This window comes from Episyrphus balteatus, chromosome 1, assembly GCF_945859705.1.
Source record: "Episyrphus balteatus chromosome 1, idEpiBalt1.1, whole genome shotgun sequence".
NCBI classification, from domain to species: domain Eukaryota; kingdom Metazoa; phylum Arthropoda; class Insecta; order Diptera; family Syrphidae; genus Episyrphus; species Episyrphus balteatus.
Window position 1 is genome coordinate 115156790 of NC_079134.1, and position 23370 is coordinate 115180159.

The window sequence follows — 23370 nt, forward strand, 5'->3', positions numbered from 1 at the left end:
AAATATTGGAAGATGAATTCTTTGATGCCGATCCTTTAGGTTCCCCCAATGTTTCGAATCCAGTGACAATGAAAACTTGGCCCTACGAAATTTGTATGAAGCTTTTACCGTGCTATCTTAAAACATTAATAATTTTAATTCGCCTTGAATAGTAATGCCCACTTTTCACGAGTCGATTTTAGTCGCACGATATGTCGGTAGACTAGGATTTTTTCTATGGGGATTGTCACTTTAGTCGCCTTACGTTTACACGGGTCGAAAAGCTTCGCCGCACCGCAAAAATCGACTCGTGAAAAGTCCCCATAACTTAATTTAAGTAAACTGTGATCTCATTAATTCTAAAATTGCTTTAAAAATAATGTACCTATTATTTTTTTTCTATTTATGTGATTTTATCTTTAGGCAAGAATTTTGTTGTGAAGTCAATAACCCATAGTAATATACCTACCCGAATTAAGCGAAACCTCGATTTTAACAAAAAATAAAACATACATCTCACTTCCAAATTAAAAAAGTTCTATAATTTTATAGGTGAACTGCTTCTATCTAAACCAATTGTTTAGAAGTTAGATGTAGGTATGTTATTTTACCATTGATGTTTTTGTTAAAATCGAGTTTTGCTTAACTACTAAACTATTATACCAAGAGCTAATGTGATTTTAAAAAGTTAATAAATTAACGTTAGTTATTTGTTTTTCGCATTGAATTTGACATCTATTTGTCGTATGTCGTAAACAAGTTTCGAATAAAACTTTGCTTATTTTTGTCGTATGTGTCATCAATTTGTCGTATGTGTTTGGCTAGCAAATAGTTTCTGTGAAAACGTAACATACGACATCGGCATATTGGAGAAAATTGACTATTATTTTTTTCTGGATCGGAATATTGAAATAATTCTACCATAATTCAATAGAAAAATATTTTCTGTATATGTCATGACATTTTTTAAAAAATTCACCGTACAGTTTTCGAGAAAATAAAATCTGAACTTTAATTGCGTTTTCCCAAAAGTAGCCGAATGTAACATACGACATTATTTTATTGAGGCGACGTTTTGTACTTTTTGAAGTTGAATGTAGTTAAGCCTTAACCGTGACATTTTAACTATCAAAAATATTTATTGATATTGAAAAATATTAGAATTCACTATTTTTTTTTCAGTGTATACCAACAAATCCAAAATACTTTATTTATACCTAAATTCATTAGAAAAAAGCTTTATTACTGTTAATCAGTGGTTTTAGTCAAGTACAACTTCATTAAGCGAATAAAAATATCATGAGCGGTTTTTGAAGGTAAATACCCCTATGTGGGACGCTCTAAAGTCGCAATCTTCACATTTAATTTCTCGTCGACTTTTGCAGTGCGACTTATATCGACTCGTGGAATGTCAGCATTATGCATCACCGTGTAATATAGCTGTGTAGTCTCCGTGTAACTGCACACTATCAGATCTTTATTGATAAAATCTTTGGTTAAAACAGCTGAGTTTAAATTTGTAGGCAAATCAAAATTTGACAGAAAAGTTGATAACTTGTTTTTAGCAGCTTCCAAATAAATTACTTTTGATAATAAATATTTATTTATTGTCTATTTTTACCTCTTAATTATACAAAAACATGTAGGTATTTGTTTTTCTAAACCATAACAATGTTTTATTTACTTAATAATGTTTGTACGTATATAAAATTGTTGACTTACAAAAATTTGACCTCGTAGTAAAATTATTTGTATAAAAATAATGTATTGTATTATTTTTTTTTTAAACAATTTATTTCTGCTATACTTCAACAAATTGTTCAAGTTAAAATATTTTCCCAATAAATAGTATCTCTTACACGATTACATCTAGTGCACCTACAGTGTCTCCAATCTACTTTATTTTTGCGAAAACCAGTTTTGTTTTAACAATACAAAGTTCAGAACGGGGGGTTTTCTTTGGTAAGAGCAAAGTCAAAGTTAAAGTAGAAGAAATTGTTAATCATACCTACGAGTTTCACGTTTATTATGTTGACTCAACAGATATTATTTTATCTGTTTCTTTGTTCTATTTTTTAGTACCTAAAGGAAGTGTTTAAATTGTGCAGTAAAATAAACATTCATTTAACGATCTACTATTTATATTTTGAGCCTTTCTGTTTCTAAACGTATGACCATCACCTACTTGAAAAAGTAAAATGACATACTTTTTATGTGTTGTTAAAAAAAATTGATTTGGGTCAGGCAACTTGCATGTCCAAAAAAATCTAATGAATTGTGAATTTCTCTTCATTATTCTTTGTAATTATAATTTTGAGTTATTAAGATCGTTGTATGGAACACGATTTTTTAAGAAAATAGAATGGGTTACATTCGAAGGCGGAAAAGAAATTCGCAAGCGTAAATATAGCTGAAGCACCTATTTTTTATTTTAATGATTGAAAAAGCAAAACAAAAATACCTACAACAAGTAATTCGAATCGGGGCTGGAAAAGAACATCTTTTAAGAGAATGTACAAAATTTGCATTTCTTGTCAGTGTGAAATTTGATTACTATAAAATTGCTGATAAGAGTGACTAATACAGTTTTTGCAAATATGATAATGCATTTTTATCATTCACAAAAAATATACCTATCTACTATAGGTATTATTATACCTACTATAGGTATTATTTAGTTAGTTTATAAGTTGTTAATAAGAGAGAAAAATATAAGCCTCGTAAGTCACATATGGTCGTTTTAAAGCCCCCGCACTCAACAGACTTTCTATCAGCCGATAGTTTAGTCGGGCTCTTAATTAGTTAATATAGAAATATATGAGTGCGCACACTAGAACGACTAAGTCCCAGTCGATGGAAAAGATTGTTTTGCAACTCGATTGAATTCAAACTTAATCGTCGGCGAACTATCGGCAGACTACCAAATTAGTGAAGAATTCGTTTTAAGAGCGCACGTACACTACACTGATTTTATTAGTCTGCAGACATTTTCTTATTATATTTCATTTTATAACAATATAGGCATTTGGAACATTATTTAAATGTGTACTACACAGTGCCGTTTTAAGCACTACCGGCTCCCCTGGGCAAGATTTCACGTGGCGACCTCTACAAATATAAAACTTTCAACAAGAAATAATTTTTAAAATAATGAAAACAAAACTTGTTTTTATATATTTCGTTTATTTGTATTGCTGGATTAAGTACTTATAATTCTTATTTTACCTTTTTTTATTTCTTCTTAAAATCCATTAAAAACGCATTTTTTTTATTTTTATTTATTTATTTCGAGGACCTTTTTGCCTCATCATCAGGATCTAGTATATAATAAAAAACATTCGTTAAAATACTAAAAAAAATACATTTATAAATTTACACTTTTACCTACCAAAAATATTAACAATTAATGATTTAATTTGTATCTGTTTCTTTTGAAAATTTTATATAAATTAAATTTAAACAGATAAGACACTTGTTTTGAAATAAAAAATTTTAAAAAACACTAAACAAATTTTTATAAAAGTATTTTAAGTACAAAAATAAAAAATTTGAATTTAACTGTTTCTTAAATTAACATCGACGATTAAATTGTAGTATGTATTTTTGTGATTCCGTTTATCAATTTTATAATTACAAGCAATTTGTTCATTTTTTATAATTTTTGAATTTGCAACTTAAATTTATTTCTTTCTAACTTCAAAATTTTGCTTCCATCGAAATCAAAAGAATGTCCACTTTCTTTGACATGATCAGCCAAAGTAGAGCTGTGTCAATCGTGATTGATTCGGTCTTTTTGACCCGTTCACCGAAAATTCTGAGTGATTGCAATCACTATAAACCAAATCAATCAATCCTTATATCAATCTCGTTCATAAAATAAGAAAGTACGAAGTAGAAAAGTACGTTTCGTTCATCCAAATCGTTTACAATCAAAAACCACGAAGTGGGAAAGAACGTTTCGTTCATCCAAATCGTTCACAATCAAAAATCATCTAAAAAATCTCTCAGAACTCGGATTTCGTTCATTCCATTCATTCTCAATTATCATTTCGATTCAATGCATACAACTGATACAAGTTTATATAATCAGGTTCAGAGTTTGAATTGAATCGGATTCAATTGGGAATTTCTATCGAATATATGCCCTTGACTTCTTTTTATTTTTGATGTATCTATCTATTTCGACGTTTTGAACTTGGCGGAGACATAGGGCCTTACTAATAATCAAATTTACCATTAAAATTTTCCTAAAATATATTTTCAAAAAAAAAGCGGAGATAATTAGATTTTAAAAAAACTCTCATAGAAAATATAAACGAAAAATTGTTTTATATGGTTGCATTGAAATGTTAATATTTCAGGTTATACGCGATTTCTTATTTCTTCTCTCATTTTTCAGAACGAAATGAATGAAAAAGAAATGGTTTCGATTAAATGAACGAAAGAACGATTGATAGAAAAGACCGAATCTTTGGTGAAATCAATCTTTGAACGATTCGATCTTTTGAAATGAACGATTTTCCCAGCTCTAAGCCAAAGCAGCGAAGTTTTTGTTGATCGACCCTTGTATAATTTTTTCACATTCGCTCTTATGTTGGCTCATTCTTGTTCTCATTTTTTGAATTGTTTCTCCTATATAAACTTTTTCACAATTATTGCAGTTTACCGAGTAAACTAATCCACTGTTTTCTGTTTTATTAATTTTTGTTTAGTATTTAAGAAAAATTTTGAAAAGGTCCTCGAAATATATACAGGGTGTCCCAAAAGTAATGGATCAAACGAAATATGCTGATAGGCCAACTTTAGGGCTCTCAGAATTTGGTAACTTGTTCATCCTAAATCCGTACGGTTTTCGATTTAATGTAGTTTTTGTGAAATTTCGAAAAATCCAGACCTTGCAACAGTATTTTGCTTCCTCCGCTCATAATTGATTTTTTTGATCACTAAAACATTGCCTAATAACAAGAAATAATTAATTAGTCAAAATATTTTTTATTTCAAACGCCATTTTGCTGCAAATTAATTAACAGTTCCATGTTTTATAAAAACTCAATTTCTTACTTTTATTTCAGAGCAGCACCCTGAAAAAAATTTTTATGGTGTGACACTGGTTTATTATTTGGAAAACTTGTCGTGTTATTGCAGTTTTCAAAAATGTATAAAAGTTTCCAAAGTTGTAGTTAGAACTAAAGATATTACAATATAAAAGCAACAAAACAGGGCTTTTCAGAGAAAAATAACAAAGAAAAATAAACACATTTTCTCGACTGTTGTTTGTTTATTTCTTTTTGGATAAAAGCCTTGATTTTTGTTTGTTATTTTGCTCCGAAAACGTCTGTTTTTTTGCATTCAAATTGTAATATCTTCAGTTCTGACTTCAACTTTGGAAATTTTTATACATTTTTGAAAACTGCAATAAAACGGCAAGTTTTCAAAATAATAAACCAGTGCCATACCGTTCAAATTTTTTTCAGTGTGTTGCTCTGAAATAAAAGAAAGAAATTGAGTTTTTATAAAACATGGAACTGTTAATAAATTTGCAGCAAAATGGCGTTCGAAATAAAAATTATTTTGATTAATTAATTATTTCTTATTATTAGGCAATGTTTTAGTGAAAGAATTGTAAAAAATAAAAATCAATTATGAGCGGAGGAAGCAAAATACTGTTGCAAAGTCGGGATTTTTCAAATTTTCGCAAAAACTGCATTAAATCGAAAACCGTACGGATTTGGGATGAACAAGTTACGAAATTCTGAGAGCCCTATAGTTGGCCTATCAGCATATTTCGTTTGATCCATTACTTTTGGGACACCCTGTAGATAAAAATAAAAAAATGCGTTTTTAATGGATTTTAAGAAGAAATACAAAAAGGTAAAATAAGAATAAAAAAAAACTTGTTTTGTTTAAAATAATTTTTATTTAAAATTCAGTTACAGCAAATATTTAAAAATTGAAGATTGATAAATATCGAACGAAGATTAAAAGCGCTTTTGTCCTTCAAAAAAAGTAGGGCATCTTTGGAGTAAATTAAAAGTAAACATTGTGGCGCCTTGTTCTTAAAAGATGGTTGGGTTTAAAGTAGGGGCGTATTTGTAAAAGTCAAAACAAATAGAACAAGTGTCCTCGTTTTTGAAAAAGAATAGAACTTAAAACAGGGACACTTTTGAGGAAGCCAAATTAATTGAACAAAAAATGGGGAAAAAAAAGAAGTAACTTTGCCGAAGCCAAAAATATCAAACAAAGATTGGAGGCACTTTCGTCTTTCAAAAACCGTATGAAAATGCGAGCGGTTTTGGTAAAATAAAATAGGTCGAATGTAGATGTGAAGTAGGGTTGAAAAATAAAGGCGCCAAATCAATAGAAAAACGATTGGGTTGATTTCGTTTTTTTATATAGAGTATCGTTAACCCACCATAAAACTGGCCCTGGTACTACAGAAGAGTTCACCATAATTCTATTGTTATAGACCCGATTGTTTACCAAAAACAAAAACAGATTTCCATGAAATAAAAAAGAATTTAATAACGGTTCACTTAAAAAATCAATGTTGCAATCAAAACCCTCATTACACTAATGGACAATTAAAAAAAAAAATAATTCTCTTGAAACATTTAATTTTTTGCATCAGTTCGTCTTTACATGCAGGAAGGACTGGTTTGTAATCTGGTTCCAGTATCACCTAAAACGAATGTTATTGTTTTTAAATGTTCAATCATGTTATCAAAGTCTCGGCATTTCAATGATAAATGTGCATTCAAATTTTCAGAAACTAAAAAAATATTTTAAAAAAGTATTTTTTTAACATTTTTTATCTTTTCAATTGGATGGCAGTTCCATTTGCCTTTGTTTAAAAAAATCATTTTGGAATTTTTAAAACTGAGTGCACATTGATAATTGAAATGCATCAATAGTAGAGACTCTGATGACATGATTGGACATTCAAAAACATTAGTTGTGTTTTTTTCTAATATGTATTTAATCTGAGATTTAAACCATGACAAGAAGTCATTACTAGGAAATTATTCAATTTGGAAATGTGCACTAGACAAGTTTGAGAAGAAATAGGGAAAATTAAAATTACAAAGACCTTGTGTACAAAAAATACATTTTGTACTTGGAAATCATTTCTGAGTTTCATAATAATGCATTTCTGTCTAAAAAATATGCTTATTGAAGATAATGCCATGGTGCTTGACTTTATTAATTTTCTAATACTTTAATTCAAGTTTAAATATAACATACAAACAAAATCATAACAATTTTTGTATAATGTAAATTAATATGTAACTACTGTTAAATTCAAATCTTAATTCAAAATAAAATTCATTTCAAATTTTAAAATATTCAAATACAAACAATAACAAACATTTTTCAAAAAATATATCAAATCTGAACTATTTAAAAGTTAAATCCTGCGTTGAACTTTTTAGTCAACATTCTTCTAAAAACGTTAATTACACTGGTCAACAAGGTTTTTGCCACAAGAACCAAAATATACTTTTCTAGTAGTTTTTGGGGTGCTGAAAAATTTGATTGGCCTTCGTTTTTGAAATATTACCGTTATAAAATGTCAAAAAACATAATTTTGGCTGTTTTCGAGGTTATGTTTTTATGTGGAGTAATTAATTGTGAATAAATTTGTAACGGTGCATATAAGAGCACCGTTACAAAAAATGTTTAAATCTTTCCGATATCTCTTTTATTGCCCGAGATATTTAAAATTTAAGTAGCGGTCTTTGAATCAGAAACAAAACTGGCCAACCAAATTACACTTTTTTTGGCCACAAGAATCAAAATATACTTTTCTGAAGGTTTTTGGGTTGCTGAACTCGAACTCCACAATCAGAAAAATTCTATAAGCCTTCGTTCTTAAAATATTACCGTTATAAAATGCAAAAAAGGGTTTTTTTTTATAACGGTTATTTTTCAAGAACGGAGACTAATAGAATTTTTTCCGATTGCGGATTTGAGTTCAGCAACTCGAAAACCTTCAGAAAAGTATATTTTAGTTCTTGTGGCAAAAATTCTGTGACCAGTGACTTAAACTTTAAATTAAGTTTAGTTTCTCTTTGACTTATTAAATGAAACTTAAGATATCTCGAGCAATAAAAGAGATATCGGGAAAATTTAAACAGTTTTTGAAAGAAGAATATCTGTTCTTATAATAAGCGTTACAAATTTGTTTATAATGAATTACCCCACATAAAAACAGAACCTCGAAAACAGCCAAAATTACGTTTTTTGACATTTTCTAATTGTAATATTTCAAAAACGAAGGCCAATCAAATTTTTCTGACTCCAGATTCGGATTCAGCACCCCAAAAACTACTAGAAAAGTATATTTTGGTTCTTGTGCCAAAAAAAAAGTTAGATTTTGTTGACCAGTGTTATAAAATCAGAATTTGTAATCACAAACCATTTGAATATTTAAGCTAAAACTTTAAATCAATATAAATTATAATAATAAACTAAAAACCAACATTATCTAGATTACAGATATAAATCCTGACGATTAAAATTACTCTCTTCAACGGAGGATAGGACTTGTATACAAATGTCTACTTACGATCTAAAACATAAATATTGTGCAGAAAGCATAGCTTTGTTCGGCTCCATTAAAAGTTAGAAGTAGTAACATACAAGGACTGGGAAGAAATTATTGACGAAATGGTGAGTTCAATCTTTTTTTTTCTTATTTAAAAATAATGCTCAGGTTACAAAACTGATGCCGTGAAATAACTTTAAATTTGTTTTTGTTAAAAAAAATTATTTCTTTTGGCGAATTGAATTTGAAAAACTAGTAATTCCAAGTATTTTTTGGCAGGAGATCCAAAATAATTCATCTTTTGTGGCAAATAGAAATTCACATAAAAACGCACTAAATAAACAAAACAGGAAATGTTTTTAAAAATATCATGTTTTGTATGTTTTTTGTGTTCTTTATTCATTCATTTCTCATAAGACCATAGAAAAGAAATTTTGCATAATCTCAAACAACAAAAAATTTTACTTCATTGATTTTTGATTTATTAATTTGCAATATCAACAATTTTAAAATAATTTTATTTCCAGATATCTAACCAGTCAATCAAATCCAATGACCGATCTTTTTCATCATCTTATGATAGCCCCGCAACCCAAAGAAGAACTTGTGACTCACCACATTCCGAAAGTAGTATAGAGCGTGGTGATAGAGGCAAACTTGTGCAAATGGTTACATTTCTGGATCAACAGAATCAGCAACTACAAAATGAGTTAGCCATAGAAAAACAGCGTCGCAAGGAGGAGCTTTCGGTTATTATTAAATCATTGATTTGTATGGAATCGAAGCTGAAATTAGACAAAAAACGTATCAATCAGCGGCTTTTGAAAAATGACACAGAAATATGCCGATTGATATGTCTAAATCGGTTGTTGCGAAAGAAATTGAACGATGCTGCGGTAACAAACAACGATTTATTTCTTTTTGATGCTTTGCAATGTGATACTTGTAAGAAAAAGTTTTATGCCATAGACACAAAAGATAATTGGAGTCAGACAACGAAAGATGGACTTTTGCTAAATGGTGAGTTAAACATTGGAGTCTAATTTTAATTAATTATAAATGAACCCTTGTAAGATCAAACCAATAAATTTTTTGGTATTACAAGCTGTGACAACTTGATCATGTCGCTAGCTGTGAATTATAGGGTTGTATGTTTTATAGAAACATTTGCAGACATACCCTATAATTCTCAGCTAGCGATGTGTTAATAGTTTTTGAGACAGGCTTTTAGCACTTTTAACTACATATTTGTTGTTTAACTTGTAGACTTCGAAAATGTTACGTAGGACTTTCTTTCAAATACTAGTTACAGCTGCTGCTGATCAGAAAAGTTTTTAATTACAACTGGTTAGAATGGACAGCATATGCAATAAATTAGTTCACAGTATCCAGAATGCACTATAAATTGAATGCCAATAAGACAGCGAAGTTAGAAAAGAAAGATAAGGTTTATATTTTAAGACTACGAATTTTTCTAACAACTTCTTAGAAAACTTTTACTATATTTCAGTTCTACTTGTGAATTTATCATCGAAAAATAAGTGAAACTTTACTAATTTTACTACTATTACTATGAGTTATTACTAAATCAATTTTTCATGGTTCGTTCTGTAAAGAACGGTTTATAGGGTTCGAATTTTTTGTAACGCACAATATTTTGAGCTTCCTTGACTGCTGAAAAAGATTGTTTGCTGTGTTTATTTTTTTTTTCAAGGCAAATTAAAATTAAATCAAAGAAAAAGCATTTAGTAAATAAAAAGAAATAATCATTTTTATCAAAAAAAACAAAACCGACGTCTATGATTCAAAACGGGGTTTTATGGTTTTTCTAATAGTTCCTATGGCTTAAATTGAACAAAATGGGACCACATTGCAGCCCCTAGCTTTCCAATACAGAAAGAATTATCAAAATTGATTCATTCGGTCCAAAGTTATGCGGTAACAAACATAAAAAAAAAAAAAAAGACAGACGAATTGAATACCTCCTCCTTTTTGGAAGTCGGTAAAAAGAGCTTAATTTTTACATAATTATAAAAATATTGAACTAGCAAAAGTTTTGTAAAGTTTTGAGGAAACTAAGAAGCGTAAGAAACTAAATGAGCTGAAAGAAAAAATCAAATTTGACCTTTTGATTTCACCGGCTCACAAAAAAAAGTGTCATGTACCAGGAACCAGACCTATCTTTCTATATGTTTTTGGGCCCGCTGAATCCGAATTTGTAGTCCGTTTTGCCCAGTCACCCTCCAGTTTTGAAAAAATGCAAAAAAGTCCTAAAAAAAGACAAATAGTTCCTTTTTTTTAGTTTTTTTGCATTTTACCCAAAACTGAAGGGTTACAGGTCCAAACGGACTTAAATTTCCGATTCAGCGGGTCCAAAAACATATAGAAAGATAGGTCTGGTTCCTGGTACATGACATTTTTTTTTTTTTAGTGCCGGTGTTTTTGATGCAAAACGATTTTTATATTCATTAATATTTCAAGCCCTTTCCATTATAAAGGAACAAAAAAAATCATAAACCACCGAATAATGAAAACGATCTATTAAAATTTCACACAAAATTGTAATTGGATTTCAAACAAAATCACAAAGTCGTTTGTTAAATTACATCGTATACATACAAATATTTAAGTATTTTGTGTTGATCTCTACCAATATTTTGTTGAAGCAATTAATTTCGCCTTTGTATTATGAATATATTTCCTCTGCCATGGTACAAAAATGGACGAAAATTAAATAAAATAATATCAGTTAACTTACTTACTTTTGGCAAATGCCAAAATTTACTGAACAAAATTTTAAGGGAATGTAAACCCTTTTTTGTTTTATTCTCAATTCTAATTTTGACGCTCACATACATTCACAAAACACATACACATTCGCTAAAATTAATCCATTTATTAAATTCAACACTAATTTTGTTAGATTTTCACAAATTTTAGCATTTTCTACTAAATTAAAGGCATTTTTAACAATATTTTTGATAAATTTTCTCAAAAAACAAATAAAACTAACGTTTTTATCGATTTGACAAATTTATTTGAAGTTCTCAGCGATTTCTCGCATGAAAGTAAATCATTGGGCACGTTCAGGAAATATTAGGGACTAGATATTTAGGCAACGTCAATTTCCGAACGGAAATTTGAACAAATTGACTAAATTAGTTTGGATACGCCATTTTTGTCAAATTTCGAAATTTTATTGAGAGTTTTACAGATCGCGTGGGGCAGACACCAAATTTCATTTCACTTTAATATTAGTTACAAGCGATAATGCACTTTGTACTCGTTTTTCACACAAAAAGATTTAATTCTTTTACCGAAATTCTATAATTAAAAACAATTAGCGGTCATGTTGACAAAAAAAACTTTCCTAGATACTTAAGGAACATTTTCTTGCCTAACTTTCCAGTCAGCTTTCCAATAAAATTACCTAAATTGGAAGGATTTTTTTTGACAGTTGACCAATCAGAGAACGAGAAATCACCTAAATATTTAGTCCCTAACGTTTCTGAACCTGCCCATTGCTAGGTTGAAAATAAATATTTTTTAGCAACTTAGAATAAACTAAGTAAAACATAAGAGTTATGTTTGACCTAACTAAGATTAGAATTTATGACTAATATGAGCAAATATGGTTTTGTTGTCGTTATATCTCAAATCTATGTTTTTTTTTACATACGACCTTTTTCCGTTGACCATAATGCATAAATTACAATTTTTTGATATATCAAAAATTTTCTTGTTTTTTCTTTCAGATCAGCCAACAAGTGAATTATCAAGTGATGATACAGTATCATCTTCATTTAATGGAGCTCGAAGATGCGTTCGTTACACAAGCAAAAGAACGTTTGGTACTTTCCGAGATTATATGCATTCCCGTTCTATGGCGATTGATGATAATTTCGATAGTCTAGCAGAAAATCCGAGCACAATTAGTAACGATGATAGTCAGAAAAGCTACGATAAAATAACTTCCTACAATACAGCAACTAATAAGCTTCATGATGTACCACGTGTTTCTTCAATCGAATACGATATAAATAGTGAATGCGATATAAATTCCAGACTAAAAAATCAAAACCACTCATCGGCATCGAGTTTATTTTTTCCAGCTGAGGATAACAGAATATTCTCACCTGAAATCAATATATCGCCTTATAGCAGCAAAAGCAATTCAATTAGTAGTTCGAAAGGTTTTTTAGAAACGCCGCCGAAAAATAAATTTGAAATGTCCAACGATAATTGGTATGCCAGTGCTAGCGAGGGAGAGGAGGATCAAGGCGTACAAACAAATTTATATGGTTACAATGTTGCCGTGAACCCAGTCCTGGAGTGCGTCAATCAGATCCTTTTACAACAATCGATGGAAGAGCCAAGTAATGATTGCGAATCAAAGCCCTTGGAATGTAGCATTAATAAAATCACTAGAGAAGGAAATACAGGAAATACTCGAAAGCGAGTGCATTTTTCGACGAAAAATAGTATGGCTTCTGTGCCGAGAAGTAATAATGATCACTACCAAGAAAATCTTGATGTCTCCTTACAACTTTCCCCACAAAATAAACATGTAATAGCTGATCAAATCAAAGATAACATTCTAAACTACGAAAGTATCTATAGCAACGAATATGAACCGATTGGTAGTGAAAACAACTCCTCCCACTTGTACGTTGATATGGAGGCAAAACTTGGACCAGAAGAGCTCACAAACCTGGAAAATAAAAAACCCAAGCAACCGCCAGCACTACCTCCAAAACCAGCGAACCTCTTAAAATTCAATAAGGCTTTCAAGGAAAATGGATTCAATGAATCTGAAAAGTTCGCAACTACTGATGATAAGTTAGTTTTATCAGAACCAGATTATTGCTCGATCTCTGAGGTGAACCCGACTCCAACTTTCGTACAAGTAGTTGCTGACGTTCACAAGGAGCAACATTTTGAAACTGATTTAGAGACAGAAAGTCTGAATAGCGATAAACAATCTCATAAGACTGATGATATTGATAAAATATTTGCTAATATACCCCAGTTATCAACTTTCGCTGCAATTACAGTTCCAAAATCACCACAATCAAAAGTAAACTTACCTGTAAAAGCTCGTCACTTTGAAGTAGTATCAAAGTCTCAACGGTCCCCACGGCAATTTAAACGCAAAAATGTTCCGAATATCTTGGCTGAAATAAACAAACGAATGACGTACTCTTTTCCAACAGTGCCTTCAAAGACGACTCATTTTGTTCAAAATGAATCAACTAATATATCGACCCTTTCGAATAAATCCCAAACGCCGATAGTTAAACTTCCACTAAATTCGAGTCCTGTTGAACAGGAGAAACATCTTCCCATTCAAGCAGAATTTGACTGGTATAATTTAGATGTTGAGTATGGAAAGTCCTCTTCGAACCTTCCGAATATAAACAGAGCCTCTGATGTTAGCATGGTGGATAAATCAAAAGATGTTCTTATAAAGCTTCATGGAGTCGAGTATAACTTAGATGAAGAGTTTTCCTTAGGTGGGAGTCCCGATAAAATCAATGAAAACGAAAATGAGCCACCAATATCATTAACTGACCCAGGATCACCAAAGACAGTATTCAAAGAGTTTCCTATAATAGCAGAACCGACCACTTGCATTAAGATTGAAAAACCTGCTAGCTTCGACAAGTTTATTGATAGCTCTGGATTGAGTACAAAGCCCTTGCCTAGACAAAGGAAGATCTACTTTGCCGGACCATTTGTGTAATAATTTTACTATAATTTTTTTCAAGAGTTCGTAATAAACTTTATTCCATTATTTAATATTTATCAATTATTTATTTCCTAAATAAAAATATTTTATTTTACCTGGAATCAATCGCTTTATTTATTATTTAAAAAATGTTCACGCCAAATTTATTCGCAAAGTCCTAAAGTATAGTGGCCAATAAAACGAGATACTGAAGATGAAAGCTTAAGGAAGAAGAGATTGAAAACATATAGTTTAAATATATGTCGAAGTTGGGTAAATGACGAATAAATGGAATTTTTGAACTTTGTCATCTCTTAAATTCTAGGTGGTTGGAGGTGAAAAAAAATGTGAATATAATATTGCAATTTTATTTGTAAACGTTGTTTTATCGTTCAAAGACTTTTTTATTGCAAACAATTTTGTCTGCATGAACAGTTTTTATAAATTGAGAAGATTCACAAAAAGGATTTATTTTGTTTACAAATTTACTGAGGACGATACCTATTTAGCTATCGTCAATCGTTTCATAATGAAAATGAGTTACGGAAAGCAAAAAAAAAACAAGTTACGGAAGTCAAACCTTCGTCGAAACGATATCGTTTTTCGATAATCGAGTTACTGAATCACCCCCCCCCCTCCATGTTATGTTCAACATAAATTATTGAAGTTTTGATTCAACAAATGGCCGTAAACAATTTTGCTTTCCATAGGCGATATGGAGTTGTTTTGTTTTATATAATTATGGGGTTTCCTTGAACTACAAATTAAAATAAAAGCAAATATATGTATTATATTTTAAGCCTTAATTTTTTTTATTAATTTAAAACAATACTAATATAAAAAAATCGTGGTAAAAAAAAAAAACAAATGAATACAATATTTAATGAATGGTTTACATTTCACTATGATGATTTTCATAAATTATTCAAGGATAATTTTAGCTTCTTTTCCATCGATGAAAACTTTTTGTCCGTATTTAAGGCAAAACTCACGTTTGACATAAGCAAACAATAAGTCTGTGACTAGAAATATCTGAAAGAAAAAAAAAAAGGAATTTTGAAAAGCGTTGCTAAATATTAATTATTCATTTTCTTTTCATTGAGTAACTGCAACAAAGAGGTACATCAATAGAAATTTCTTATTTATGCCTTACATATTACACTGGTTTTCTGTGCGCTGCTGAACTCTTCTTGACTACTTCGAAACTTATTCTTTTATGTAATGAAAATTGTTTAAACATAAATCGTAACGGTATCTATAAATTTCAAGACCTGTTTGAATCTTTCCTATATCTTTTATACTGCCCGAGAGGTGTGAAAATAAAAATTAGCACGAGTTTTTATATTCACACGTCAAAAAATGTTCCCTTCGCGTTTGGGTTGTGAAAATTAAATAGATTCTCATGTGAGCAAAATTTGTTCCACCCATTAAAACAGGTGGGGTTGATTTGTTTTTGGTATTTGCGTTATAATTAATTTCCTTGCTCGTAATTGGGTTTAAGCCTTTTAAATATACCATCGATCCATGAAATAAAAACTGACAGTGCCTCTGCGCGCAAGGTAAATGACGTTTTGACTGGACTATAAATATTCTAAATAAAAATTAGTTCTTGATTGATTCTTACTCGAAATTATTCGTTTTGAATTTACTTTAATTGGGGTTCCCCTAGCCCGACTTTTACAGCAAAACTAGAAAAACTTTAGTGCAGGGCAAGTCTAATACCCAAAACAAAACGAGCAGAGTTCCGTAAACCGGATTTTTTTAGAGTAATATTGGCAAAGACCGCGAGATGCAATAGTGCTAAGATATGAAGAGTTTCTAACAAAACACAGTTTTACACTTCAGAATTGACAGAAAAAAAAGAAGAAAAAAAAACCAGTGTTTAATGTTACCTGTCCAGTGGAAAATGCTAACGTTGCTCCAAAATAGAAATTTGCATTTGCAGATCCAGCATACATCCATAAATACCATAGTGCTGGCATAATCAACAAAGTTATCAAAAAGAAGCAAAATACAACAAAATTATGTGCCATAACTAAAATTAAAAAAATTCATTATAAATGACATTAATAAAATAAGCTTTTAATAATACATACACTTCCAACAACGACGCCATAGAGGTAGAAAGGCTAAATAGAATGCAATATCTCCCAGACATGGATAAGACCTGAATATTGAAGTTAACGAAATGAGAATTGTTGTTAACATCAAGGGGTCTTTGTGCAGCTTAAATGTTAATGGAATCAAATATAAAATAGTCGCATTTATTTGAAAAGTTATCAGGAACAATGTGCGGAAATGATCAAACATTTCCATAAAAAAGTACCAAAATAAACCGATATTTGGCTGAAGTTCACGGCAGAAAAAGCTGCAATGAAATAAATATAAATTAAAAAAAAAAAAAACAGATTAATTTTCTTTTTTGAATTGAACTTACACAAATCCTAATGTTCCATTAAGGAATGTCCATGATCCCATAATTGCATAGCTAATATAACAGAAGCCGAAACATAAGAAAAGAAACCTAGCGGCAACTTTAACATATTCTTTTGTGCAACTTTTGCCAAATACAAGCATAATTGGTGCGATAAAAACAACGGGGTAAAGGTTTCTCATTGTTTCTAGAGCCAAAATTGCAAGACAAGGCCACAACTTGTGCTTTGCCATAAAAAAGAAGCACAACGCTAAGAAAAAGTTACTGAAAACAGTGGAAGACAGTCCAACGCAATTAAGAATCGTAAGCGGATTCATTAAATATGCAATAAAAACGAATTTCGGAATGTCTATTGTGTCTTGAAGTTTGAGATGCAATTCATCAGTTTCATCTGCATATTGTCCTTTTTCTCTACTTTGTTTTGCGAACTAAAAAAAAAATACAAATAGTTTACAGCAGGTTTATACAGGGTGTACCACAGTCACCGCCCCAAAAGAAAAACATGAGGTCATATTAAGTCGAAAAACTTAAATTTTCTCGTTTTCGTCCGGTTTTCGAGTTATGATGGTTTTATGATTTTTACTCTCTTTCCCCTTAACTGGCTTTGCCAAACGTCCGAATTGAAAAATTGTTTTTACAATCAATCAAGAATTTATTACAATTTTTTTTCTGCGGACAGCCGTTTCTCCGCAATTTTGCATCAAACCCAATTTTCTCCGTTTTTTAAGTTATTTTTTTTCACTTTCATATTTTTATTTAAAAAAAAAAACACGTAAATGAGTTTTTTTCGCTTACTATTAAAGCCCAGTTTACTTTAAGGGGTTATACCTTGTTGTAATTTTGAAAAAAATTAAATAATTTTTTTTTGCATATTTTAAATGTGTACCTACAAGTACATATATATGTATAAAAATGTTGTTCGAAAATTTCACAATGATACAGCGATAAGTTTTCGAGAAAATACGTATTTGTGAAGACTTTTTAATTAAGTTTCCATGGTTCCCAAAATTTTTAAACGCGTTTTTCTCGAAACTGTGTTTTCAAAGTCGGTGAGCAAAATTTCTCCGAAACGGCTGGAGTGATCGGCTTGAAATTTTTATACAATTTTCTTAGATACTTTTGTCAGGTAATGAAAAATCAAAACTCTGACTATTCCTTCGTTTATTACCTGCATTCGTCTATCCTGGAAATGAATCTTTTGGTGTTTTTAATTTTAGGATCAGATATATCTTGCTCACAGTCAGACACATTTTTTTTTGGAGGTCGTCTAGGAGATCTACTACAGCAATAACAGAACCCAATATTTTTTTAAATACACAGCGAATTCTTTTAGTACATTAAATTTGCTATATGTACATGTATTCTTTATGTTTATATAATTAAATGCCGCTTCACAAAAATCCACACTTTCAACTTGATTTAACCCCTTAAAAAAAATAAGTTTGAGCTATTGTGGTTAAGAAAAGAACAGATAGATAAAGCTCATGCGTGACGAAAGATTTGCACACGCGAAAACGTTTGTTCGCTTATGCGGTACAGAATGTAACCCCAGAAAAAGTTTTTGCTTCATTTGAATTAATTTTGTAATTAAAAATTATTTTTTTTTTTTAATTTAGTTTGTTTATTTTTTAATTACTTTCAGTATTTTTTATTTATTATTAATTTTTTTTTTTTAATAAACTGGGCTTTAATAACACTTGTCCGCAAAACACGAACAAAAAGTCGGGAGCAAGAACTCTGTAAGGTGATTTGAATTAACTTGAGTGTACTAAATTCAAAACTTTTTACAGATTTATTCCATTACGTCTAGTTTTTGAGCTCTACGCATTATCATTTTCGCCTTAAAGTCTCGGAAACTAATTTTGAATGAAATTATTTTTGATGTTTTATATAAAATACATATATATTTTTCATACTATTTATCCAAATCAGGAGTCGAAAACTATAATTTACCTCAAATTTGCTTAAAAAAAACCATTAGTTATAGTATTAGAGCCGGGAGCAGAGGTAACCGATTTATATTACATGGAGGTCCAGTTATATCGATAACAAACATGTAAGTCTGCCGGCTTATATCTGTGCCGATTCTAAGAGAAAGTGCAATAACAGTGCAGTTTATTAAATGATTCTGGAACCAAAAAAAAAAATATTTCTCAGAATTGTTACAGATACAAGCCGGCGGACTTACATGTTTGTTATCGATTTAAATGGATATCTTTGTAATATTAATATAAATCAGTTACCTCTCGCGCGAGAAATCTGATCTTAGCTCTCGGTATAATACGTTAACCATTAAGATTTTGAGATATCATACATTTCTATTTTAAATATCTTTAGAAAAAAAAAATTGAAACAAAATAAATATATTCAAGGCGATAAAATATGGCTTTTTGAGATTGCATAAGTATTTTTGCAAAACAAAATTTAACGATTATTTAATTCGACGCCAACAGCTTTTAACCTGTTCATATTCAAATATTTTAAAAACGTGACTAGCCAGTGAAATTTGGACTTCGGATTCGGAATCAGCACACAAAAATCCTTCACAAAAGTATGGTTTGGTTCAAGCTCTATCTTCGTTGCTGACCAGTGTAATAAGTGAAAAAAAGGAAAAACTCACTAACAACAAAATTTGTAAAATTGAGTTTTTTATGGAAATGGTCATATATCATCTTATTCTATCACTCAAAAAAATCTGTAGGGCGAAAATATCGGTCTAACGGAAATTAGAAACTCATTAAGTACATCACTATATAAAATGATTTCGATCAAAAATTACATAACGATAGTAGAGACCATGAAATAAGCTTGTAACGTAATTCTTGATCTATATTATGGTATACAAAATCTTTAGGTCATCTTAAAACCAGTACCAGGATGTACGTGTCAGCAAGTCGTTTCTTTGTTTTTTGAAAATGTACCTTCTCTCTCTATTTTAATTTCCCATGATCCAAAAGTTTTTATCATTCCAAAGATATTTAACTGACTTCAAAAAAGGGCTAAATTTTTGTTTATGTTTTTAACTTAAGAAACTTATTATAAAACTTATTATCTCTACGTCCAGACTGTTTTTCAAAAATAAGCATTTCGTATTTACAAATAATGCAATTAGAATTGGTTCTTACCTGAGTAATTAGTAAGTATTGTTAAAAAAAGGGTTTAGTTTTGTGCTCATACTTGACTCATGGACGTATGATATTTGATTTTCATGAATGAATGATCAATCATATATGAACATTATAAAAATTGTTGTGGTAAAATTATCTGCAATATTTGTCTAACATTTCTCTGTAAAATCAACTGTTTCGGGTTAAGAACGCAGAGAAGGTTTTCTAGATTGCACTAAAATACGAAAAGCACATCTTTTTCGTTTATGTTGCTCAATTTTTGAGGTTCTTATCGAAGCTGCTTATTTTTTTGATCTCATTTACTTATGATTATCATTTTTATACGGATTGACTAAAAAGAAGAGCAAAAATGTACACATTGAGATAAAAAATAATAAACAAAAGGGAATCAAAAATTGATTGGAAATTGTGTATGTTTCCCTTACTTCTTACCCCTTACAACTACCTTGGGAAGTAAAACAAAAAATGAAAAGCACGTATTATTGGATCTCTTATTAAAAAAGTATTCATTCTATAGGATAATTAAATTTAGTGTCAAAAACGTCCTTGCAAATTTTCTGTATGATGAGTCATTTTCGCAATATTGATCAAAACGTATCAAAACGTATTTTTCAAAACGGCCGTGGAAAGCCATACAAGACAAAAGATATAATCAAGCCTCTTTTATTATCCTGCATTCAAGTATTGATGCCTCTACAATTTTGCCTAGATTTGTTTTTTCAATCGCGTGCCTGTACTGTTAATGGTGTTTTAATTTTCTTATTATGTACCTACCTATATTATAATTGTGTAAAAATATTTTTCTATATGTTTACAACTTCTCCCAAAATAAAAAAAAAATCTTCAAAAAAATCAAAGATTTTTTTAGGAAATAACTTTTTTTGCTTGAACATTTTTCCAATTTTTTATTGCAGTTTGGTAAAGTATTTCTTCTTTTCCTGCACATTCATGAATAAATTATGTTCTAAAGCAATATTTTCATATAGCAAACACGTTTTTAGAAACACGTCTTTATGAATCATATATGGCTCATTGACTCCAGAAACACGATGCAGAAAATATTCTATGAGTCAAATAGGACTCATTTGACGTGGAGTGATGAATCCTTCAAATAAACAAAATAATATTGAATGTAGAGAGGTTTTTTCATCAGATTGTGTGTGGCCAGTGAAGTTGTTTTTAGCAGAATATGTATATGAATGATGTATGATACATGGGACTCTGTAGGCTTGGGACAAAAAAAATTATATTTGAGTCATATATGACTCATTGAACAGTTATGTTGTTGAAATGGTTTTTACTTATATTTTATTGTTTTTTTTTTCTTTTTAATATAAATTTTTCTTGATTTGATTAACTCTGCCCAATAAATTTTCCCCAAATCGTAATATTCTCCCCGTTATACCTGGAATATAAGCTTTTTCATCAGATGACATTCTGTTAACTTTCGTTTTATCCAAGAAAGCAAATTTTGTTTACTGTTGATAGCCCAATGCTTGTATCTTTGACCAAAAGGCAAATGTGCCTTGACATTGTTTCTAATTTATCTGACGACGCTGAAAGTTAGCCATTTACGAATTTCCTATAAAAAGCATATAGAAATATTATATTTTTTGTTCCAAAGTAAACATTAACTTACAAAATATCAAACAGTGTTTTTCATTAAGAAGAAAAACATTTTCTTAAAATCTACTTAATTAAATGGTTTTTGCTAAAAATTAAGAAGACACCATAATCCCAATGCTAAATTACATGCAATGCAATTCACAACTGAAATTTTAAGACCGAAATTTGCGATTAAATCAAATTATCTCCAAATGTCGATTTTGTTAGTTAGTTAGTGAAAAAAATAACTTAAAAATCGAAGAAAATTGGGTTTGATACAAAATTGCAGTTTCCACAGAAAAAAAGTTATGACACGAACTAAAATTGTAATAAATTCTTGATTGGTTGTAAAAAAACATCTTTCAATTCCGACGTATTTTTGAAAAGATAAAGCTAGTTAAGGGAAAAGAGAGCAAAATTCATAAAACCGCCATATCTCGAAAACGGGATGAAAACGAAAAAATTACCTCTTAAGTTTTTCGTCTTAAAATGACCTCAGGTATGCATGATTTTCGTTTGGAGCGATGACTGTATAATAATACTAGTCGATAATATTTACCATTTGATTTATGAATTCGGTACTCATTTTGTATAGAATAAAAGCTGCCGCTAAATCAATCATTATATAAATCCAAGGAACTAAAAGCGGGATTGTGGATGAAGCCCATGCAAGGCTAAGAAGTACAAGTGGCGTTTCGTGCACCATATCACCTTGGTATGGATCTATTTGGTTTTTGTACAGATAAACACCTTCTTGAACTGAAAATATTCATGTTAAATGGTTTCATCTGGATACCGGTCAATGCTTAATCAATGGTAATATTACTCACCTCGTTTGTAAGAGTTTAGAGGTGTGGATATTTCAACACGTCCACTGATGGATGAGGAATATTTCGATGTCATTAAGATATATCGAATTGTTCCTCCTAAAATAAGAAGCCCTAAGGCTTTTTTGTTTTTCATTTTGTTTAAAAACTAAAATATTTTAGTTTACAGAGGAATGAAATATTTGAGAAGTCAGAACGATTATAAACAAAACGTAAAGTTTTTTAGTTATTGGAAAAGTCACATAACGTAAGACGTAACGTTAAAGTTATACATCCACAGATATTCCATAGAAAGATACAAGAACTCATGGTATCACTATTTAAATGGCTGGGTTCATTTTTCTTCAACATTTCACTTTGTTGCTTCATGTGAACCGTCCACTGATCCCTATACACAGGGTGTCCCGCAATGAGATTAGAACATTTTGAGGGATGATTCTTGAATAATTTCCTCAGACCCTTCAAGCAAGAAAACTGAGTTCAACAAAGAAACTCCGACCTCAGACCGCGAAAATCGGGCTTGCACTCACACACTTGCAACTTTTTGTGTATGAACACAAAATCGAACGAGAATCGTGGTGAAAAATGAGAAAAGGAATAGAAAGACAAGGCCAACAAGAGCCAAAGCGTCATTTTGTTATTTTTTGTTGAAGTGTTTGGTCGCGTCGTGTCTCGTGTCGTTGTTTGTATAATGTTAGTTTATTAATTATAAACAATTTTATTAAATTATAAACAATAGGTGTGTTTTTTATTACCACCGGTCTTAACTGGACAAAAAAAACGCATCAGGGCTTAACCTGAAATCTTGTTCCGAAAACAGCAGACACAACAAAAATTTAGAGTTGTCATATTTTTCGCTTTCGTCATTTTCTTGTATTTTACATATATGTTTTACAAAGAGATACAAAAATGTATGCTAGCAAAACTATTTTAATACATTTTGTCCTTCCAAACGTGAGTTTTCACGTTTTTAAACAAATTCTAAACAATTTATGAAAAAATTAGTTTGGTAGCACAGATTTAAAACTCTTCAAAAAGTTAAGCCCAGAGAAATCTCCGTGCTAAACAACTAAGCCCAAGGGGCTTAGGTGTTGTTGTATTTAACATGTAAATTGCTTAACCCA

At 30.3% G+C, this 23370-nt stretch overlaps 2 protein-coding genes across 4 annotated transcripts; one reads left to right on the forward strand and one right to left on the reverse strand.

Moving 5' to 3' along the window:
* The first annotated feature begins 1489 nt into the window (after nt 1–1489).
* LOC129906557 (uncharacterized) lies at nt 1490–14374 on the forward strand. 3 transcript variants are annotated; one of them, XM_055982363.1, is made up of 4 exons: nt 1490–1621; nt 8469–8649; nt 9052–9544; nt 12280–14374. In XM_055982363.1, exons 2-4 carry the CDS (start codon nt 8647–8649, stop codon nt 14265–14267), a joined length of 2484 nt encoding a protein of 827 aa, XP_055838338.1. In that variant the 5' UTR covers nt 1490–1621; nt 8469–8646; the 3' UTR covers nt 14268–14374. The 3 variants fall into 3 exon arrangements, with proteins under 3 accessions (XP_055838338.1, XP_055838340.1, XP_055838339.1); XM_055982365.1 differs by lacking the exon at nt 1490–1621 and adding an exon at nt 1795–1941; XM_055982364.1 differs by lacking the exon at nt 1490–1621 and adding an exon at nt 2016–2172.
* Nucleotides 14375–15082: 708 nt separating this feature from the next.
* LOC129906563 (phosphatidylinositol glycan anchor biosynthesis class U protein) lies at nt 15083–22470 on the reverse strand. Its single transcript, XM_055982372.1, has 6 exons — nt 22250–22470; nt 21979–22178; nt 16690–17114; nt 16349–16620; nt 16145–16287; nt 15083–15284 (listed from the first exon to the last, which is right to left on the reverse strand). Exons 1-6 carry the CDS (start codon nt 22380–22382, stop codon nt 15174–15176), a joined length of 1284 nt encoding a protein of 427 aa, XP_055838347.1. The 5' UTR covers nt 22383–22470; the 3' UTR covers nt 15083–15173.
* Nucleotides 22471–23370: the final 900 nt, after the last annotated feature.